The following is a 17226-nucleotide window of genomic DNA, read 5'->3' as shown; positions in this document are numbered from 1 at the left end:
TCTCTCGCACACACACACACACACACACACATACACAAATAAATAGGAATTTATAAATAGAATAAATTCTTTTAAATTAAAAATAGGAATTTATAAATAGAAGTATTATTGACTATAAATATCTGTGCAACAGAATTTAGTGATGTATGACTATAAAGAAGGCTACATTGTATTGTATACATTGTATTGCCACTCACGAAAAAATATAAAACTGCATTGTGCTTTGCAACTCAGAAGATAAGTCTCCTCTGGCTGCATAGAGGTCGAGTCTCCAACTGGAACCAATCATGACTGGTCATATGTTGGTGTCTTCCATTAATGACTAGCATTTAGCAGCAGCAGCATGCAAGTGACACAGACTCACAAAAGCAGATTCGAGATTCAAAACCGCGGCTGACTGGTTGTCAGGCTGACCATTATGCTGAACAGTGTCCAACCCCATTTCATATTGGATTCTAGATGTGTCTGATATTTCCGTGATGATGTGATGTCACCATGAGATGCCAAGCGTGATGTTTCTAGGTGCCTAATGTGGTGTTCGGTTCCTGGTGCTAGTGTGATGTTGCATGGTTCAGGGGTGTATTCCAAGTAGGTAAGTTAACCCAGAGGAAGTGGTAAACCTCCTAATACAGGTTAGCATTTTGGATTTGTTTAGTTTGGATATTGAAGCCCCCCGGGCTATTTTATTATCAGGTTTACAACTTCCTGGGTTATCTTATCTAGGTTTGCCACTAAACCATATACTTGGAATCATGGCCTGGACTCCTGGTGAGATGTTTGTATGGTTCTAGGTGTCAAGTGTTCGTGTATGGTTCTAGATGCCAAGTGTGATACATGGTTCCAACTAAGTGCTGTTTGTATGGTTCTAGGTACCGATTGAGGACTGTATATGGTTCTAGACGCTGAAAGGGATCTTTGCATTGTTCTAGGTGCCGAGTGTGATATATGTTGGGTGGTGGTAGTGTAGTGGCTAAGGAGCTGGGCTAGCATGTAGTATTCTGAAAAATTGTGGGTTCAATTCCTGGCTTCCACTGTTGTGCCCTTGAGCAAGGCACTGTACTCCAAGTTGCTCTGGGGACAATGACCCTTGTTATGTAATTGTCATATTGTCACCATTCTAAAATAATGGCACATTCACAGTCATTTTTTGACCCCCCCCCCTAAATCATACAAATCTGGGTTAACTTTTTAAAGAAAAAAATATGTATGCCATTATTTTATGAAGGTGACAATATGTAAGTGTCTGCTAAATGAATAAATGTTATGTAAATGTATGATTGTAGATGCCGAGTGTGATGTTGCATGGTTCTAGGTGCTGAGTGTGATGCTTGGTGCTAAGTGCCTAGTGGGATGTTTGCATGGTTCTACGTGCCAACAGGGATGGATTACTGCACGGGCCTACTGGGCCCAGGCCCAGGGGCCCAAGGGGTCAGGGGGCCCTGAAGCCCAAGCCTTTGCATGGAATCATTGCCTCAATATCAACAAATCAGGATGTAGGCTATGAATCTGATTGAATTTAGTATTGGCCATCCCCAAAATGCACCAGAATACAGGAAATCACATCAAACAAATCAAAAATGTTCTGGGGGAGGACCCCCAACCCCACCCCCCCCCCTCCCTTAATACATCTGGGCCCAGGGGCCCGAAAGTTCATAATCCGCCCATGCGTATGATGTTTGTTTCTAGATGCTGAGTGTTTGTATGATTCGAGATTCCAAATGTGATGTCTGTTCTGGTGCCAAGTAAGTGTGTGTGTGTGTGTGTGTGGGTATGTGTATTGACGTGCATGCCTGCTTGGTCTGAAGCATGAATCCCAGAAACACACACACACACACAAACAAACTGTAAGTTAAAGCGCTAAAGAGAGAGTTCTAAATGCTAGTAGGAATTCCACGCATTCCAAACACTACAACACAAACGCTCTCGATTTCACACCCGCAAAGCGGCTAGTCCTCGAGCCTTTCTGTGGCTCCATTCATCAGCTGAGACTCAGCCCTGAGGGCGACCCGAGACCATTCGGCTCCGCTGATGCGAACCGCAATTGCTGGCCACGAAAGACTTCAATAGCCCCCACGGGCAGCTGCGGAACGGCTCGGTAAACTAGGGAGGAGTTGCCCTGCCGCTTGGGAAACGCACACTCTCAGCCAAAGTTCATACAGCTTATAGGACCCTCATCAGTGGTCTAAAACTTCGTTTATTATTGTTCATAAACTTCTCCATATCCCCGCTTTTCCAAAGCCAATGATTACTCGTGCAATTTTCACCTAATAATATCACGTAAACAAAAGGATTGATGCGTATACTGTAGCCTAGTTTTCATACATTACCACAGCTGCCAAAATATTGAATTATGCATCTCTGACATGCCATCATCATCATCATAATCATGCCCTCTGCAGTGACTAAAGGCCCCTAGACCGGAAGTAAATGGTTGCCTGGAGAATCTCAACTGAGAAGTTGTCAACATTGTTCAGACGGCGGAGAATACAGCTAGACGGTAGAGGGATACAGTTACGAAAAATAAAGATATCGCTGAATGAAGAGAAGATCAGGTAAAGGAGAGAAGGTGAGGAAATGTGTGTTCGGAAGGAAGGAAGGAAAATGAGACCCAGAGACTGATTAGAAGGCTGGCTGGGAATGGGGCTGTCACCAACGATGACACGTGTTTCTGCCATTTATACTAGCGTTTCGGTGGGCTGGCACGAGGACAGTTCGAATTAAGGAGACCGTCGGTAGAGGGGTACCTAGGGCCCTTTCTACGAGGGTGCAAGTCTAATCCTACACACCTTTTGTCAAACTCAACGAATTCATCCTCAGAGTCCTCTTGTTGTCCATTTAGGTTTCCGTGTTAAAAGTGATTTTGTCTGGCTTTGCAGTAATCTAACATAGTGGCATAGACTGAACCGTCAACACGCGCGCTGCGGGAGCAAGACACTGGGATGGGTGTGTAGGTTAATGTGAGCAGGAATATCACCAACCTTTCCTAAAAATGACACTTAATCGGCGGCTAACTTTTCACCTGCGCATCACTAGCCTACTGTGACCCAACTGTCGCTGTGAAAATGATGTAGATGAACTGTGGTGCCCACAGCCCGCTAGCTCATTCCATGCATGCAGCAGTTATTCAAAATCAAAAAAGTCTGATAAGTAGGTCTAGCGACGCCCCTGGTGCCAACAACCTGTTGCTGTCAGAGCGCTGTGTGGTGATGCACCCAGCGCACTGCCCAATGTTCCAGATCGAGACGTGCGTCCCATCCGCCCATTGGCTGTAGAGATGTAGAGATCCCAAGTAGCACAGCGCTTTCATGACTGGAGCTGGCGAGAGATCCAGGGCTGTTTTAAAAACTGTCGGGAATGAGTATTCATATAATATTCTACACCATTTCTTTAAAAAAAAAATTGCACATTATAATTCATGCCATCGCATAATCATTTATTTGGGGCCATTATTACACCCAATACTGATTTTGGCTTTTGTAATGAGCCATGTATAGGCTAGCCTAATGAATGCTGGTAACTAATTTATGTATTTAATAGATGCAATAAGCCAACGTTCAGTCGTGCTTTCCACTCACGCATGCGCAGTTCAAATTATGTATAGGTTAGCCTACTTCGTGTTTTAAGTGCAGTGCAAGGTGCATGCGCGCACTCTCTCTCTCTCTCTCTCTCTCTCTCTCTCTCTCTCTCTCTCTCTCTCTCTCTCTCTCTTTCACTCACTTCCTCGCTCACGCTCTCTCTCTCTTTCTCTCTCTCTCACACACACACACACACACACACACACACCATCAGGGGGCGGGGGTACAGTGTCTGATTCTCACTGAATAGAAGAGTTGTTGTTAACGTGAACTTGTCGCGAATGACGGATGTGTGTGTGTGTGTGTGTGTGTGTGTGTGTGTGTGTGTATGTGTGTGTGTCATATTATTGTGTGGAGGCAGGAAACTTCAGGTCTTCTCCAACAATCTCCGTGTGTTTATCTCAATCTCATTATGTTTTCCATGACTGATATTAAGAGAAGGGGGTAGTGAAAATTTGGATGAGATGAAAGACGTTGAAAATCTAGGCAAAGAATTTTTTTCCAAAAGTTGGTTTGTTTGGCTTGGCATACATTTAAAAAGATACACTTTCTTCCATGACGTGACTTTAAGTCCTGTCCTCTTGTTTTGGCTTCTCTGTCAGTATACCTAGAGGAGTACGTGGGAGACAGGAGCGCGGGCCCACAGAGAGGGCGGCTGTCGCGCGTTGTATTAAGTATTAAACAGCGAGGGACAAGCGAGAAACGGTTGAAAACACAAAACCGGAACGAAACAAGCTATGCGATAGACGCGCGTAAAACGTCCTGGGAGGCGGCGGACAAAGGGCAATTTATTCCTTTCCTCCCCCCGAAACGCCTTTTTCTGTCAAAAGCCCGCAAGCCGCAGTTGAGTTAAGAGGAGGCACCTGAAAATCTGACAGACGAGTGGGGAGACGATTGGGGGAAAGACGCCGAAAAAGACGCCAACAAGGACCGAGGGTACCGACGCGCAGCTGACAACGGCGAAGTCTCTCGCTCGCTCGCCCCCTTTCATCCAAGTCTTCATCGCCATTAAATAGCCAGCGACACACACACAAAACAACACAACACATATACACTCTCACACACAAAACATAACTCAAGCCGCCCCCCTTATCGGAGCTCGGGAAAAGCCAGCGAGAGAGAGGGAGAGAGAGAGAAAAAGAGAAGGGTCCCTTTGTGCGCTTTTTCTGTTCCACCTCTTTAGAAAAGACGGAGAAAGAGAAGAGAGAATTCTGCATGACAAAGAACATTAATAAGCCGTCCTTTCAACACGAGAGGCAGCTGGTTTGCCTGTCAACGGAGAGAGAGAGAGAGAAAGAGTGAGGCAGAGAAGGAGAGAAAGTTTTTTTTTTCTCTCGGTCCGTCAATGCGCCTTTTACGCGCGCAGACAGAACCTCTCCAAAAATGACCTATTTGGCACGGCTCGTGAAACCACGCGATTACAATAGAGAAAAGAGTGAATGAGCAAAAAGGGAAGGAGAATACTAAGAGGAGAAACTGTCAGAAACGTTTAGACTGAGAAATATCGGTTCAGACGGTGAAAATCCCTTCTTTTTTTTTTCTTGAAGGGCTCGAGGAGAGATTTTGTCGGTTTTGTTTCTGAGCGCGCGCGCGACCGAGAGGCAGGTGGTATGTAGGACACGTGGGAAGTCTCAAACTTTTTTTTTTGTATTTTGTGTAAAAGAAATGTTGTTTTTAATGGTGTTTTATGAAAAGATAACCATTGTGTTCCCCGCATTTTAATGCAATTATGGATACATTTGTTTTAGCGCCACTTGGGAGAACTGCAGACTACGCACCTAGAGATGGCAGTAGACTGATCAGTGTCAGGAATATTTTATTATTTTAATTTCTTTACTGAAGTATTGATTTTGAAGCTCTGCAGATTATAAGATGTATTATATACAAGTATAGTTAAACTAGAAATAGTTGATCCTAGTTGAATTTGAGGCATGAACTTGACCATGGCCACCACAATCTATCAACTATTGTTAACACTCAATGCGTGCAAAATGCTAACAGACTTTAGAATAAACCAAACAGTGGCTTTGTGTTTGTTGGAAAGTTTGTGTTTGTTGAAGAGTTTGTGTTTGTTCTAGAATTTGTGTTTGTTGTAGAGTCTGTGTTTGTTGACGATTTAGGGCCTGCAGGGGTAGAGCCATAGGACATTTGGATACAAGTGAACTGCGGACACTCCCGTAGAAAAGCTTCGAATTTCGGAAAAACCACGCGACAACAATGACATACGCTTTCTTCTCGTTCGCTTCTTGTAATTTCATAGTGACGAGGTAAATCTCATTTGTTCCGTGTCAGACGTCCCGAGTTGGCCGAGTGAAGCCAGTGGCAGGCCGATGCTTTCTCATTCTGCGTCTGAAGTTTACTATTTTCTAGCCCACTTTGTCCCAGAGCGGACCAAAGGCACAGCGAATAAAGGCCATATTGAGCGGCTTGCGGCTGGTAGCGGTGTGATGCTCTGGCTGACTAAAAGAAAAGAACGGGTCCCAAAGCAGCCATTGTGGCAAGTCAACCACTCAGGAAATCGATACGGACAAGGCCCATAGACTTTGCTCGTGACCTTGGAAAACAGGGTTCATTCCTAAAACAGCCAACAGCCCCAGGGGCATATAAACCAGACGTTAGGTACCTGTCAAATCATATTGTCACGGTGTCACATGAAGACGTTCTATAACTAAACAATCAGATAGTTAAAAACTCTTTTATGTGCATGTTAAAAGTTTAATTCACTTCATGACATGAACTTTGCACCACCTCATCTTAAATATGACCTGCTTAGCTGTTATCTCAAGACAGACAAACAGATGAACTCAGCCAGACAGGCAGATAGATAGATAGATAGATAGATAGATAGATAGATAGATAGATAGATAGATAGATAGGTTAATGATGACTCAACCAGAAACAGGGACATATTCTGCCACAAACAGATGTGAACATTTTGAGATCAGTATGTTGGGTAGCATTGGGTGATGTGTGTGTTTAGTGATGTGTGTGTTTGGGGGGTGTGGGGGCGGTGCAAGGGTGAAAGAGGAATGAATGATGATGAAAGAGCGACTGCAGTGAACGAGCGAGGGGAGAGGTTAAAGAGCGCGAAAAGAATAAGGCTCTATACACGTTTAATTAACAAAACGCCAAGCCCTGCAGTCGGTTAATCCAATATCGTTAAACACATGCAAATGTGCGCGCGCGCGCGTGTGTGTGTGAGTGAATGAGAAAAAGAGAGAGAGAGTGTGTGTGTGTGTGTGTGTGTGTGTGTGATGGGTAAAAGGGTATGTTGTGAAAGGCGGGGACGGAATCGGTGTTTATTAAAAATCAGTCTGCTGCTTAAGTGTAGAGCATTTAATGTAAGAAATTTAATAAGACGGAGAGGGAGCACGAGGGAGACCCGGAGATCCTATCTCCGAATCAAACAAACAAAAAGACAGACTGAGAAATAAAGTTGTGAATAGTTTGGATAAACGATGTCTTTCTTTAAATGAACATCTTAAATGCTTTCCGTGTGAATGCATAGGTAGAAATGGATGGATGGATGGAGTGAAGTATAACCTCTGGGCTGTAGCCTACACGTTTTCATTTTTTTCCAAAATGTAGGCTACTCCGGACTTCCATGAGTCTAGTACTGTAGGATGATAGAGGGTGTCTGCTCCCATGATAGGAGATGGACAAAGCAGAGCATAAAGCTTCGGTGGGCTTAAGAGACTTTTGACATATCCCGTTTTGAATTTGCGTAAGACTGCGTAAGAGTCTGAACAGAGACCACAGCAGAAGTAGCGGGGCTTCCAGGAGCCTATGCATCCGGCAAATATTCCATAATGTATTAAAATACACTGTAATATATTCATGTTGTCATGCTATGTTTTGATGAGGGCTAATAAAACGCTCGCTCTGGGAGTTGGAGGTAAGCCCTCTCGCGCACGGGATTGTCTCCATGGTCTGTCCCGCGGGAGCGTTGTATGTCTCCCAAGAGACCGGCGTCAAAAAACAGCTTAAAGCCAAGTTCACCCGGGAAAGATTAACGGGTTTAATGTCCATGTGTGTGTTTTGTGTATTTGATTGTGTGTTTTCTGTGCAATAAAGCTCTTTCTGAACTTATTCTCCGTGAACAGAGAAGATATGACACAACTTAAATATAAAAACGTTAAGTGACAGACTGCGTTAACATCAAAACTAAATCAAATACTATTTCAGTTTCTCTTTCAGATTTAATTTGGATAGTAGCCTATGATAGGTTGTACTAGCGAACAGGCTAACGACATGCTTTGTCAATTAAGCAGAGTTTCTCCTGGATTTAAACAGTTTCCAAGCTCTGATTCAAAACATTCAAGTGCTTCCTCCCCATTGCGCTTCCCGGTGGATTTAAACAATCAAAGCCTTTCTTTTAGGTCAATAAAAGACTTCAAGTGGACCTCTCTCTCACACACACACACATACACACACTCACTCTCTCTCCCCTCTCTCTCTCTCTCTCGCTCTCACACACGCACACACACACACACATACACAGAGAGAGAGAGAGAGAGAGAGAGAGAGAGAGAGAGAGAGTTTTCTTCCCACTTAGAGGCGAGCTGCAGCGGAGAGGCAAGGCTCGTGCGCGCCACGCGCACTCACTCGCTCACGCGCCATTTGCCAAACACAAAAAAAGCCTCGCGCTGTTCTTTTCTCCCGTGTGCTGTGTCCTACAGATAGATGGACAGCTTCAGACTTGTTGCTCAGACTAGTTGCTGTCGCGCTGGACTGCATGGAGATACTCTAGTCATTGTCTCTCGCAGTTGATGAGGAAGGGGTCGGGTGGTGGTTAAATGAGCCTAAAGTTGCCGTTGAATTCAGAACACCTTGTGCCTGCGCAGAGAGAGAGAGAGCAATCTAAACCAGTGGTCCCCAAACTTTTTCTTCCGAGGGCCAGCTCACTATGCCTGGCTCTAAGAGAGGGCCAGAGACTCGGAGTATATCAGTAACCATAAATAGCTTAGCGCTGTGAACAAAGGCAGTCTACCTTAGTTGAATATTCCATTACATTTAATCTATAGGCTATTCCAATTTAATACCATTGTTATCTGTGTTTATATTGCCATCATGCCATATCAGTGTAAAATGTAGCTCAAATTAAATAATAATAATAGCATTCTCAAAACTATAAGCAGGGAGTCCCAAAAGTATATTTTGAACTCTGAACTTTGCATAGGCTACACAGCTCAAGTTGTGAACAAGCAATATCCTACAAATAATTTAAAGTTCTCAATCTATGAGTTTTATGAAGTGGTGGCAGAAACATCTGAAATGACCACCATTCTAACTTTCACTCACCTGATGAGAACATTTGAACGAGTGAATAAAAAATATAAATAATTATACCAGAAAGTTCCAGAAGTATGACTTGAATAGAAGTTAGTTAGTTATTAACAATTAATTGATACATTTTTAGAATACTTTGAGCACTGATGCAGTCAGCAGAGGCCTCTTACATTGTTTGCAGGTAGGCCTACTATACATTTCATTCCGTTTTCGATGGCAAACGCGAAACAGCGCCAAAACAACCACCAGTGGACAAAAAGAGTATTACATGTGTACTGTTAAGACCCGCCATAGAGAATGAATGGGGGAAATTACGGAGGTTATAGTTTGACGATGTCGTACTCCGGTGCGGGCCGGATCCTATATACCACGGACATGTTTTGGGGGGCCACCTAAAATGAGGTGGCGGGCCGTATCCGGTCCGTAGTTTGGGGACCACTGATCTAAACTCTTAAAATGTATGTTTCAATCTTGTACAGTTGTAATTGGATGTAAAGACGGGCTTGTCTGCCCTTGCCAGATCATGTAGAGCTCAAATATCTACAGCTTTCCAACAAAGTCTGTGAAAAGTTTTTTTCTTGGTCAAATTTAAATCAATTCTCAACAGCATATCTACCAGTAGCTATGCTATGTAAGGCTTTGTATAAATCATATAACAGGTATATAGTGGAATATATTGGTTTGCATAGCAAGTGGATATGTACAGACCCATGAGCTCATATAGTCCCATAGTGTCCTGTAGTGCCCACTGTCACTTATATACTATTGCTCTTAGCTCCAGAGATGGGCCCACTCTCATGTCAGATCATGCAGGCAACAGACGCGGGTATTCATCTCCGGATCCCTCATGCCCCTCAACAGTCCTCTGCCTTACCAGTTCCAGCGCACTGCGGTCTGTGGTTCTAAGCTAACTGGCTAACTTTTCATTTATTTAAGTATAGTAGTATAGTATAGTATAAGAATAAGAGAGAGAGAGATGTATTCGTTTTGCTTTACGTTTTGTATGCGTTCTGGAGAGCTGGATACCTTTGAGGAAATGCGCGCAATGCCCAAAAGTTGCATCACGGAGTAAGAACCACAACCACATGGAATAACACCACATGCTCATATCTTACTAAGAAATAGTCTTTTATTTTAAATAAATAAATATTTTTCAAGTACAGTTGAAACTGAAATCAATATACAACAACAATAATAATTATATATATTGACACAAACATTATTTAACACTAGGGTATGCCCGTTACTAAACGGCCACTTAAAGCTTCTTTAAGTCCAAACCAAGAAAGGACAATCTGACGCCAGTCCAGGCGCAATAATTTCCATGTGTACTATATCAAATGTACATAAAATGGAGAACAGTATTTACATAAAACTGGCTGTACAAAATTATACATCATCGTCAAGCCATGCTTGGTATGAAAACATATGTACACATCTCAAAGACAATTCTCTGGAATCAGGTTTTGATGATGATTAGAACCTCAAGGCCCTGATCTCCCACTGACATTTGGTCCGAAACAGGACATACATCATCACATGAAAAATGTAAATCAAGTCTGATTTGTAAACAAACAGTGTTAGTGCATGTCTGTACAATACCAAACAATAGAAAACGCCATATCATATACTATTCTCAGAAGTCCACAAATGGAATTCAGTGTGGATGACCCGACGACTGTTTCGGTGCTTTCTTAGATATCACTATTTAGGTGTTTCAAACAGGTGCGTCCATTTAAACACCCTCTCCAATCTAGCCTACCAGGCGGTAAATCATCGAGGTACACATAGGTACGAATATGTAAACTTTGTCTATATATTGTTACTTTGATTATTTTATTTACATATGTACAGATACAACTTTGGCTATGTTTTGAATGGCAATACATGTAAATGTCCCATAATACAATGGAAGATACCATGTTTCCATACAGTGTTTCATTGTCGTTACTGTAAAGTGTGTAAGCATTATGGACATTGCGCCGGGCCATATGCTATGCCTTAAGAATGTCAGTGCCAAGCAAACGACACTACATCGAGCCCAGGCCACACCATGTCGTCTCCAAATGCGGTCACGGAGTGATGGACATGTCGGTGTCCTCTTTCCCCGAAGATTCTGGCGACATGGCCAGCTCGTCGTCTTCGTCTTCAGAGCAGCGCGCTGAGGACATGGACGCGCATTTACAGTGTGCGCTCCCGCCCCCAACCCGGTGGGCTCCGCTGTGGCCGTTTTTACCCTCTTTCTTGTGTTTCACGCGGCGGTTTTGGAACCAGATCTTCACCTGGTGAAGAAGATTGCATAATGTCAGCCACGAATCGAAATACAGTACAGCTACGCAATATGACAGACAGAATGGTATTAAGGATATTGCAAGTCACAGGATGGTTAAGATAGATAGATGGATAGACACATATGTCAGGGTAAATGTATTTACCTGCTTTTCTGACAAGTTCAGGTAGGTTGCAATCTCAATCCTCCTTAGTCGCGAGAGGTACATGTTGGCCCCAAACTCGCGCTCAAGTTCCAGAAGCTGAGTGCTCGTGAAGGCCGTGCGCATTCGTTTGGTACTTTGAAGTTGGCTCGAGCTGTTATCTGTCAGGAGAGAGCATTTGACAAGTTAGACACCAACCAATTCAAAGAAAAAAATAGATTTCACTGAGATATGTTTAGAGTGACTAAAATATGCTTAAATCAACACGATCCAAATTCAAAAGAAAATCGTGTCCTATTCCAAACCAGACGGCTAAAACCAAACCAGACGGCTAAATAATGAATGATACTTCTTATTGCTATGCTGTGCTGCAATTACATTAACATTTGTGAACTCAAAGGATGTCGAAGGTAGAAGTCGCACGTAGTTTTACTCACCTATAGATATACAATGATACCGCGGGTCTGTGGCGTGTACAGTCGGGTATCCTCCTTGGTAAACTCCGGGACTAACGCTGAGATGTACCGCCCCGGTACCTGCAGAACCATGTTGCCGACTCAATCCACTAGCGTGACCGTATGAGGCGCTTCCAAAACCAGGGAAGGACGCTTTGAGAAGCGGGGGGATTCCCGGTGGAGCTGGCGGAGTTGATGGATGGAGCTGAGACGCCGTAACCGCTGCTGTAGTGACGCAAAGCGGGCAGAAGCACAGCAGTCCGGCCTTTCTAGAGTGACAGCCGTGGAACGGATGCGTTGGATGATGGTGATGTATTGCATAGGGGAAAATGGGAGCTCCGGTATCCGCTGTCTTCTCCGTGTTCTCTCGTAAAATGAAGGAGTCCACCAAAAAGGAGCGAGGCATGTCTGGACTTCAGCTGGACAATATGCCAATGAATGTAGACACGAAAAGACAATTCTGGACTTGACACTTCTCTTCAATCCAGATTTTCGTCGAAAGTTCAGTGACTCTCAGGCTAGTTGGTTGGAGCGAATGATGTCTCTGCCTCCCAGCCGCCTCTTAAATACTGTCGCAGGACGAAAGGAAAGCTGAGAGAGGGGGGAGGGAGCGAGGGAAGGAGGCACTTATCTCACTTCAATAGAACAATGAGTGAATGAGTTCTTTTTACTTTTTATGGGCTCTTTATTGAAGCTGCACGCGCATTTCGGTGAGGGGCGGGTAAGAGGGAGGAGGCGCGCTCTATTAAGACGAAGCGCGAGATAATGTACTTCGTAAGACATCAGTCAGAGAGCGTACGAGCGAGCGAGCGAGTGAGCGTCAGATTAAGAAAGTGAGTAAAAGAGCGAATGTGGAAAGAAAGGCAGCCTCCTCCCCTCTCTGTCTCGCCATCGCCGTCTCTTTTGCTCTTAGTTAACTTTCAATTGAATGCGCATATCTTTTTTTTTTACTTTAGGCTACGAACCTCCATCCAGAATTCCACCTTTCATAACCTCCTCTCTCCCACCCTACACGCATTATATTCAAACGCCAAACCGGCTTTCAGAACGGCTGATAAGATTATAAAACGCAATTTTAATTCATTTCAATCCCATTCATGCTTTCATTTTATTCATACACGCTATTTAACCCCCCTCCTTGTTCTCTTTTCACTCCGTACTCTCTCTCGCCATCCAGGACCCCCGTTTAGTGTTTGTTGTTTAACAAATTCAATTAAACCTTCCATTAAACCGTCTACTTTTATTCACACTATTGTACTCTAATGCGTTCTACGTCATTGAGGCCCAGCTTATGTGACGTGATGGCTGGCTGACTCCTCGACTCCACTACCTCCACGATGCGCTACAATATTGCTACAATTTAAATGTATATATTTTTACATTTAGCGTTACGCATACATGCACTACTGTATTGGTCTAACGATTTCTTAACGCAAAAAAGTAATTTAGTCAATTTACATTTACAGTTGATGCAACACTCATGCTATAGATGAGGACTGTTTTACCTAAATTAAAATGACCTGATAGGCCTACGGAATTGGTTTATTGGATAGCAATAAATATGCGAGTGAATATCTCTCAGATATGGCAGGGCCGCGTTTACACTGAAATCTAATTTGACTAAAATTACATCTGCTCAATAAGCACTTCAGTTTGGCAATGTCACTGGGTCGTTAGAGTCTACTGGTCCCTTACGAAAAAATTTTACAGATTTTACACACACACACACACACACACATTTACGTATGTGTGCTTACATTCCCTTTCCACAGTGGAAGGGTCAAGACGCTTCGTTGACGCTGAGTTACTCTTTTTTGGAGAGAAACACCCGCCGTGCACCACCTCACTTTCTCTCCCCGCGAGCATCCAGAAGCGCTGTCAACGGATGCCCGTAAATACTAAATTACACACAAGCGGCGCGTGGGTCAGATCCGAAATGGGAGGGAGCGGCCGGTGAGCTAATGGGCCGGACTCTGAGTGGCTGGAAGACCGGGGGATAGGAAATAGAGGCATTCGGGTTTATAAAATGTCCGCACCATGGCCAGTTTCAGGGCATTTAGTTAAGAGTCACAAGCCGCCCGTCGTGAGTTTGCCGAGTTTCGGGTGCCTCACCTGTAGGTCATGGCTATGGGGTCACGGGGACCAGCAACACACTCGCTGAACTCGCCCATGCGCAGGGCAGGGTACAGGGGTTGGGGTCCTGGTGACTGTACCGTCGTCATGCAGTTTGTAATGGAAATACATCTGCTGAAATTCAGTTCATAATAATAAAAGCGTTTCTTCTCATAACTTAAATGGCCAAGGATACAGGCAAGCTTAAAAGAACCTCAGTGTTTCACAAATCAATATCAACGGTCTTTCAGCCACAATATGGTGTTTTACATCCAATAAACTGAATAATGTAAAAATAGATCATAGGTATTATTCTCTTTTAATCTGTCTATTCTGTTCTATTCTCAGACAACAGACAAATTTAGATATAGCTTATAGGCTACATCCTGTTCCTTATGTTGGCGATTTGATTATCATATTATATTATAACATATTGTTACCGTGTTATTGTCATATTTTAAAATACATAAAATAATTATTATATACAATGTAAAACTGTATCGACTGATGCAGTTGTATACACCTAAGATCTCCTCTGCACACCTTACATGTTATTCCTCATTGTGTAAGTCGCTTTGGATAAAAGCCTTTGCCAAATGCATAAATATAGGCTAAATGTAAAACACATTTCATGAAGTGGACATTTTACGATTGTAATAGCCAGAGATAATACTAAGATTAAACACTGACAAAATTAGTGAATTATAGAACATTCCCGTGGCTACATGACCGTCCTAATTAATTATAACTAATAGTCAATAGACTGGAGCAACTCTGCTTCCGTTTGGATTATAAATGGCTCAACTTTAACTAACATTATACCTATATTGTACCTTTACCTGAAAGTCTAGCCCACTTTTGTTAGTGGGCTAGACTTTCAGGTAAAGGTACAATATAGGTATATAATATTCGATTATTACAAACGGATGTTTCTGATTATATATGATATTTTCGAATTTTTAATTTAAACGTCTGCCGTTTGTTTTAGGCTACTCCTGCTGCCGAACAGGAACGAGAAGAACGTGAGTGTTGGTTTGGAAGATGCAATTAGTCTAGTCTTGACCAAAGAGCAAGCATTATTAATTCATAATTAGTTTAGGCCTTTAACGTTGTGGGCTGCTGTTTATCTGCCTGTGTTATTTAATGAAGTTACTTTATTCAAAATAGATTTTATTTGGCGGAATTATCAATTAATCTATTAAAACAACTTTTCACTTGTATGGTTGCCTCTTTCAGCTATAGCCTACCATTTACAGTTCATCATCAAACTATGAACCAACATCTATCTATCTATCTAGCTGACAGTATGTTGTGGAAACTGAGTTTACTGGCCCTCCATCTGCCTGTCTGTCTCTCTATCTGTCGGTCTGTCTGAATTAACATGATGGCTATTCAACATTGCTGAAACTTCGATGGGTCAGGCTTGCTTCGAAAACAGGACAGGCACAACGCCAGCGAAAGCCACTCGATTCTGTTGGAAAATAGCACATAATTGGTCGAAAAAAACGGTGGAAATGAAACGAAACAAACGTATTTGCCATCTCGCACTCCTTCGCTCTCTTCCTCCCTCCCTCTCTTCCGCGGAGCGCCGGTGAGTGGAAGAGGCTAATAGCTAACAGCTCGCTTTTTGCGAAAATTAGCGTCAATTAAGTCATTTCAAATATGCCAGCGGGCGGCCTTTCCGCCGACAAACAGCGCTACAAGAGGGGGTTATTATCGAGACAGAGGCGGAGAGGGAGCGGGGAGAGGGAGAGAGAGAGACCTTCCTCTGACGCAATGGCATAAACAGCAGCCGGTGAAACACGAACTTTAAGTAGCCCGTAATTGAGGAGAAATCTGTCATAGGCCTCTCTCCTCCTCTCTTTTCCTCCCTCTCCCTCGCTCTCTACACCCCCGTTCGCTCCTAAAGCCCTTCAACCGGTCGCTTTTTAGCCCTCAAAGCGACATTTAATTATCGAAAATTGGATGATGGTTAGTTCGGTATGGGCTATTAGAAACTCGACAAAGGCAGTGTTTTGGAGTCATTCTGCCCTTTCCTACCCCCCCCCCCTCTCTCTGTTGTGTGTGTGGTAAATAAACGTAGACCACATGTGCTTCTTGTGTCCAATTCTTTCCCGATGTTATTTGCGGTTATTGTGAGTTTGTTATGTGGTGGTTTGTAGGCGCGTCCTGGTGCGCGACTGTGCGTGCGCACACACTTGAGATCATAAGCGGATCCCCTTGAGAAGCTGGTTAGGGCGGTAAGTTCCTGTAGTCTAAGTTACATGATGAGTGTGTGTATAGGAGATTTGAGAGATAAAGACCACGGGTGGATTATTAACTTTCGGGCCCCTGGGCCCAGATGTATTAAAGCCCCCCCACTTATTGTCGTATATGTGGGGGGGGGGGTTTGGGGGCCCTCCCCCAGGAAATGTTTACATTTTTTTTATGTGATTTCCTGTAGTCTGGTGCATTTTGGGGATGGCCAATACTAAATTTAATCAGATTCATAGCCTTCATCCTGATTTGTTGATATTGAGGCAATGATTCCATGCAAAGGCTTGGGCTTCAGGGCCCCCTGACCCCTTGGGCCCCTGGGCCTGGGCCCGGTAGGCCCGTGCAGTAATCCATCCCTGATAAAGACGGAATATTCCGTGCTATAAAGGCAGCGTGTGTGTGTGTGTGTGTGTGTGTATGTGTGTGCGTGCGTGCTGGAGAAAGAGGGGCCATAAGTCAAAACTCCAGGAGGTAGCCCTCATCAATTTGCTTGCACAACTGGAAGCCGACAAATTGCTTTGACCCTATGTGTGTCGGTGCGTATGTGAATGTCTAACTGCCCTCTCGTTTTCACATAGCCTAGTCTATTTTATTTAACACAGCAAAAGAGATACACTATAACAGCCTGTTACGCTATAATACTATTTCGGCTCTTCTGGTTAGGTGCCTAGTACATTTCATCGGCTTTGTATTTTTTCTCTTCACAATGACAGTGAACCTGAATCTAATCTCTTATACGACATAAGATATTTCAATAAAAATGTAGAAAATGAATGAAATCCAAGGGCAAAGTAGGCTAAGCGATAGGTAGACTGACACCAGAAAGAGTTGGACCTATTCTCTCCCATGCTGCCGTGCTTAGGACCTGCGCCTGTCCAAATTAACTAATTACGAGGTCACCTAATCAGTAATTAGGCCTTTGTTTGACAATGCGACGCCCCTGTCTCGTCTTATAGTGTGATTATCCACTTGTACAGAAATGACACTACCGATGCACAGCCATAGATAGATAGGTAGATAGATTAAAAACAGTAGGCTAGCCTACCAATCTGGGTCTTGGCAAATATAAAATAAATATTTCCCTCGTATGGGACTAAATACAAGCTG

General features: G+C 43.5%; 1 protein-coding gene across 1 annotated transcript; it reads right to left on the bottom strand.

Moving 5' to 3' along the window:
* Nucleotides 1-10043: 10043 nt before the first annotated feature.
* On the bottom strand, nt 10044-12964 carry gsx1 (GS homeobox 1). The gene is made up of 3 exons (XM_042091528.1): nt 11734-12964; nt 11300-11457; nt 10044-11146 (listed from the first exon to the last, which is right to left on the bottom strand). The coding sequence occupies exons 1-3, from the start codon at nt 12155-12157 to the stop codon at nt 10937-10939; spliced, it is 792 nt and encodes a 263-aa protein (XP_041947462.1). The 5' UTR covers nt 12158-12964; the 3' UTR covers nt 10044-10936.
* Nucleotides 12965-17226: the final 4262 nt, after the last annotated feature.

Source organism: Alosa sapidissima, chromosome 5, assembly GCF_018492685.1.
Source record: "Alosa sapidissima isolate fAloSap1 chromosome 5, fAloSap1.pri, whole genome shotgun sequence".
In the NCBI taxonomy this organism is placed as follows: Eukaryota; Metazoa; Chordata; class Actinopteri; order Clupeiformes; family Clupeidae; genus Alosa; species Alosa sapidissima.
This window is presented reverse-complemented; position numbering and strand designations above follow the sequence as displayed.

Bases quoted from the DNA above. Each gene is read 5' to 3' on its own strand.
- gsx1 (XM_042091528.1), bottom strand. From the start codon at position 12,157: ATGCCTCGCTCCTTTTTGGTGGACTCCTTCATTTTACGAGAGAACACG. The intron at 11,458-11,733 runs GTGAGTAAAACT...CTCTCCTGACAG, and splicing joins GTATCATTGTATATCTATAG to ATAACAGCTCGAGCCAACTT. The intron at 11,147-11,299 runs GTAAATACATTT...CTTCTTCACCAG, and splicing joins TGAACTTGTCAGAAAAGCAG to GTGAAGATCTGGTTCCAAAA.